Below are 6098 nucleotides of genomic sequence, written 5' to 3'. Positions count from 1 at the left end.
ATCTAATAGATGTTACTTTGAGCACGATTTTGAAAACCAACTTTTTTTTGAGTTTTGAATTATTTTTTTTTTGATTTTCTTACCAATAATTTTGTTTTTCAAGTCATTTCTGTATTAACCAGTTTACGTTTTTTTTTCATTTTTTTATTACACCAAGCAAAAAAAACGACTCCAATTTGAAAAACTTTTCATCATTTTTACTTTTGTAATTTATAAGACTAGGGTCGGAACATTCGGGGATACTTGCGCAGTAACATATATGCTTGTTAAGAACATAGATACTCTGGCAGGTCCTTGTTGGTCTAAACTTTGCACTATCTCGCAAAAGCTCGAAATCTCAAAAAAAAATTGGTTTCTTAAAAAAAAATTCGGGTCTCAGAAGCATTTTAATGCAAGTCTATTTTGCCTCGAATCTCGTTGCGAATTGTTTCACAGAGAAACGCCTAGTTTAGGTACACTGCTTATGTGCTTAGTTATGTCTTCAAATCACCAGATTAGTGAAGCGGAGAAAAATTTCAATCAATCTTTGGAGACTCTTCGAGAATGGAGCAGCCAAGAAATCAACGTTGGTGTGATTGGACAAGCTAAAGCGGGTAAATCTACACTCATCAATACATTGCTTGGATATGAGATTGACGAAAATGGCGACTTGCCCGAAGGTGCTGCGGAGGTGGACGAGGCTGGAGTGTGTACAACTAAGCCACGTGATTTCCAACATCCTGAAAACGAACGAATAAAAATTTGGGATCTACCAGGAGTTGATGGTAGTGAGTTTCTTCTCCATAGATACTGGCAAACAATCAGAGCGAAAGATTTGGCGCTAAACCCAAAGGGAGATATTGAATATGATTTTTTCATCATTGCTCTGAGTGATGTTATAACGACAGATGCAAACAGGCTGATTGCAGGAGCGAAAAAGATGAAAATAAAGTGGTACATAGTCAGGACTCATATTGATGAGACAGTTAGGAAGGGGAAAAAACAGAAAAAACAAGAACAAAATATAATTGACGCAACCAGGAGAAATCTGATCACACAGTTGAAAGAAAAATGTCTGGAAGAAGGAAGTGATTTCAATCTGTACTTAGTTGATGGGACAGAAAGAGGAAAATTTGAGATGCCGAAATTGAGAGATGATCTACTGACAGACTGCCCGGAGGCCAAAAAGCTCGTGTTGCTAAAACATGCGAAGGAAAATGGCAAAGTTGTCGCTAAGGCAAAGTTAAGTGCCCTGCAGTCGCGAATACCAAAAGTAGCAGCTGCTTGCACAAAGCGTGATAAGATTCCGCTATCCAGTTTTTTTTGCAAGAAAAAATCGGAGCAACTGATCGTGGAAGAAGTTTTGTTGTATCAACAAACCTTCAGGCTACTGAAAACAGACATCGAAGAATTTACTCGCCATCACGCAAAAGGAAAAGGAAACTTCGAAGTTATCGTCAGGAACCACTTTGAAGGAGAAGATCCAGGGTTGACATTCATCCGCGACAAGGCGGACAAGCTCCGGCCAACAGACTCGACTAAAGAAGTGGAAAATACCGCGGCAAGTATAGTTGCACTTGGCGTACTCGGTGGTGTTGGTGTTGGTGTTGGTGTGACTGCTGTTTCAACTGGTGCTGTCATCGCAGGTACGCAATAGTCGAATTAGTGTTTTGACTTTTGAAGAAAAATGCAGAATTTCATATGATTGAGGTGTTTGTTGTTCAATTCAAACTCGACATTTTCATTAGCATCTAAAAAAATTGATGCCGAATTCTAGGCGAAATCTGGAAATTGCGCACTGGAGTTCCATGGATAACAATTGATTATATTGTCAATTGATAGTCAGTATCTGTAAAATTACAAAAAAACCTATTATAACCAATCAAAAATGGTAGTTATTGTATTTTTTATATCAATTTAATCCATTATATTCGACTATATTCAATTATAATACATTAAAAATGGATTGAATCATATTGTCATTGTTTTTTAATCATTATAATCCATTATAATAGATTACAATAGAACACATGTATTAAGATACGTTTTAACTTTCCGGTCTTCCATGCTATGTCTGCACACTGGGTATAAAGTCTACAAAGTATTAAGATAGGGAAAATAATTGGCAAGGTTTCACGGTCTCCGTAATGGTAAGAGAATGGTAAAAAACAAGATAATTTTTTTGGATTTTGTGTAGAAGTGTCTAGTTTTTTCGCAAAATTTTCGGCGTGCGTACAATTAATGAATAATTACGTTTAGTTTGTGAAATGAACGTCCTGTAATTAGTTTTTTGGTTCATGGTAATTCAATGGTAAGAGTTTTTGAGCAAAAACTTAGATTTTTCATCAAAAAAATTTGAAACGTTTTTCAGAAAAACTTCATAACACGATAACATTTGGTATAACTCGACCTATAAATTTTTTGATAGATAATTTCTTATTTTGGAAAAGTGCTCTATCTACCTAAAACAATGCTGAATCCTACTGATACTTCAAAAAATCGATTTTTTTTTGAGAAAAAAAACTATTTTATAAAGAAAGTACAAAAATCACTTCATCGTACAGTAAATTTACTACCATAATTTAAACTTACAATTGAAAATGCCGTTTTACATGAAATTACTTATAAAATTCAAAACATGCTCACCGTGAATATTATTCAACTTTCTCTGATAGAATTTAAGAAGTAGAAATGATGAATGAATTGAATAAAATCCACACAAAATATCAGTTTTTTGCAGTTTTCTGGGAACCATTCGCCAATACTCTTTTGCTAGAAGGGAATAAATTGTTCATTTTCGACCCAAAGTATCAGCAAATTATTAAGCTTTGTCCAGTCAAGCAATCACGATCCAGTGATCTCCTCTATCATTACTTGCAGCTGAGTTGATGATCGCAAAAGCGTATTTTGATGGTTGAGGTACTTTATCAGAGAAGTAAGATCCCATGTACTTCAGCTCAGCAATCTTTTCAATAACTTTCAGAATTAAAATATTATCCATCATCGCAGTTTTTTGAAGATTTACATCTGAAACAAAGAAATTGATAGCTTGATAATGCATTTCATGATTAAAAAAGGTAAGATTAGTGACTTACACGCATCAAATATTGAATCAACAAAGTCCCATACACAAGTCTTATGAACTTGACAAATGTTATTGAACACTGTTTTCTAGCCTGGGTGAAGAATTTTCTCGGGTTTTTAATTTAACACTGTTCATTTTCTACTTTTTCTGGAGATTTAAGCCTGAAGAAAAACAAAATAGATAGTACAGAGACAATAACAATGAAAAGTCCCAAAAAAGTTACAATGTTTTTATAGGAACCTAAAAACTCAAAAAAATACTTTTTTAGCTACTGTTCCGGTTTTATCAATTTGAAAATTTGATGGTCTTTCTCCTAAGACTTGATCCAGAGGAAACTGGAAAAACCTACCTAATCTCAAGCTTTCCACACTAAAATCTGGATAATGCAAATATTCAGCGGCATCTCGTAGTGAAGACAATACAAAAACAAAAGTTATTGATTTTGAAAATCTTTTGTAGAAAGAGCTGTGAAATCTTGGTTAAACTGCATTTCTCTCAATATTGTAACACAAGGACAATAAGGAGAAGTTGTATCTATTGAAACAATTGTTCCTCCTTCCCGAATAATTCTGTGCTCTCTTAAACCAAATTGTTGATAGTTGAAAAGGTTTTAGTAAAAAGATCCCGCATCAGCCGAGTTTTTATTCATCGCAACAGCAATTTTTCTTATTGGAGCGTTAATCAATAAATGTTCTTTTATCAATCGGTTTTAACAAGATGGAATGATAAAGGTTTTTGCTATAGTTTCCATTTAATTGTGGTGAGCAGGTTATTTTTCCAGATTCCATTGCAAGTAATGATTATTAGAAACAGCAACTAAAGTTCTTCTGGTAAACAGCGAACAATCAACAGTTTCCAGGCGAACTTTTGAATCATCAGTTTGCATTAAAAAAAACAAAGTCCAACTCGAATTAGTTTAAGTCGAACTTTGGTATTTGGTAGCAACAATTTTCTGCAAGTAAACAAATCAATGGCGAGCCTCCCATACAGTGAAAAAGCTATGCCAGTTCCTAAGGAAAAGTCACTATCAGTGAACGGATGCATATCAAAGGCATCAGGAAATTCTTCAAAACTGAATTCATGACAAGCAATTATTCCTTTAGAACTCACAGCCGACGATTTGAATTCGTTCGACTTTTGTGCCTCATAAGCATCTAATCCATTGGTGTTGTAAGCCATTGTTTTGTTGAACAAATTTCACACTTGGATAAAGGTGAAAAAACTTAATTGTTTATATAAGTTAAGTAAGGTTCTGGTTCTTCATCTAAACCATCCTCGCATTTGCTTTATGTTCTGCTTTTTTTTTCTCTTGAAAGCATCAAACAACCTTCCCTTGAATAATTGAAGCTTAAAATTCAGATGGGTATCACGCTTATCCAAATAGAGATTGCGATCCCTTTCGAAACTAAACTCAATACTGCTTTCATGTAGCTCAGTACTAGGGAATACTTCTTGTGTATAAGACGGCATAATTGTTTCCAAAGCTTGGATTCTATCAAAATCTCCGAAGAAGAACTTGCAAAAGCTCCGTACCGAAAATGACTACTTCGGTTTGTGCTCATTATGTTTTGTCAAATTTTTTTTGCGAGAGCGACTGGTTTTCGATCGCCTTTTTTGAGAAAGGCATCTGGTTCTACTAGTTCTACGATTGGGGTTCATTATTCCACATCCCAATTGTTCCCGAACTGTTTTTGTTCCAAGATCTTTTGCATGTTCTGCTTTTTTTCTCTTGAAAGCATCAAACAACCTTCCCTTGATAATTGAAGCTAAAAATTTAGATGAGTATCACGCTTATCCAAATAGAGATTGCGATCCCTTTCGAAATTAAACTCAATACTGCTTTCATGTAGCGAAGTACGAGGTAATACTTCTTGTGTATAAGACGATATAATTGTTTCCAAAGCTTGGATTCTATCAAAATCTCCGAAGAAGAATTTGCAAAAACTCCGTGCCGGAAATGACTACTTCGGTTTGTGCTCATTATGTTTTGTCAAAATTTTTTTGCGAGAGCGACTGGTTTTCAATCTACTTTTTGAGAAAGGCATCTGGTTCTACTAGTTCTACGATTGGAGTTCATTATTCCACATCCCAACTGTTTCCGAACTGTTTTTGTTCCAAGATCCTTTGCATAAACTTTGTGTTGTTTTTCGTCCAGTGACATCTATTCCGATCTCTGATGCTGCAATTTCAAAAAAACCTGCTGCAATTCTTTTTGTAGCTGGTACTATGTGTTTTTCAAAAATGGGGTTGCAGTTCTCCTAAGAGTTTGCACAAAAGCATCAAAATTTTTTCCACGTTGTCTCGCATGTCTCCAAAAAATCTTGAGCAACCATTTCGTTTGAAGTAGAAATCAAAAAGTATTTTTCGAAATCTTGCGGAACAAGAGAACAACTCGTGTTATTCCTACGGAAACAAAGGAATTTTTTAGCCTGAACTATCTCCAGTTTTTACTTTGGAGATGATTGAATTAAAGCAATAAGGAAGTTTTTGTATCACCGGTTATGTTGTGTTCTATAATATCACTATATATCATCATAGAATGCATTCTTATAATGTCGTAAGAATACTGAGGATAATGCGGTTTTTTTCCACTAACTATAACCCTTGTTTACTTTTGTTCTAAATCACAACTAAAAATGTGACTCAAACAAAAAATAAATCAGAAACAATGATTGATCCTCAGGTAAATGAATGGTTTTCTTTTGTGTAATTTTATGTTTTGATACATATATTCCGTTAAATTCAAAAACCTGATCACCTAGACATTCTCGATACTTATTGTTCATTTCTACAACTGTATCAACAATACTTGGATACAATTCTTGTTCAATTTGTATCGGTTCAATCATTCTTTTTTCCTCAGAACTCTCTCTGCCGTCTGCCGTCTAGGAAAGTTAACGTTCCCTCAATAACGTTTTGGTACAAAGAATGGTCTGATATTTTTGAAATAGCCACCTCCCATTCTCTTTTCAAATGTATTTGTTCGTGTAGAAAATTTATAAAAAAAATAAGATTATTTTTCGGAAAATAATTA

General features: G+C 34.4%; 1 protein-coding gene across 1 annotated transcript; it reads left to right on the top strand.

Annotated features, from left to right (window-relative positions):
- Positions 1-475: 475 nt before the first annotated feature.
- On the top strand, positions 476-1636 carry LOC134839697 (interferon-gamma-inducible GTPase 10-like). The gene has a single exon (XM_063855321.1). It carries the CDS (start codon positions 476-478, stop codon positions 1634-1636), a length of 1161 nt encoding a protein of 386 aa, XP_063711391.1.
- Positions 1637-6098: the final 4462 nt, after the last annotated feature.

Source organism: Symsagittifera roscoffensis, chromosome 1 (genome assembly GCF_963678635.1).
Source record: "Symsagittifera roscoffensis chromosome 1, txSymRosc1.1, whole genome shotgun sequence".
NCBI classification, from domain to species: Eukaryota; Metazoa; Xenacoelomorpha; order Acoela; family Convolutidae; genus Symsagittifera; species Symsagittifera roscoffensis.
This window is presented reverse-complemented; position numbering and strand designations above follow the sequence as displayed.

Bases quoted from the DNA above. Each gene is read 5' to 3' on its own strand.
- LOC134839697 (XM_063855321.1), top strand. From the start codon at position 476: ATGTCTTCAAATCACCAGATTAGTGAAGCGGAGAAAAATTTCAATCAA.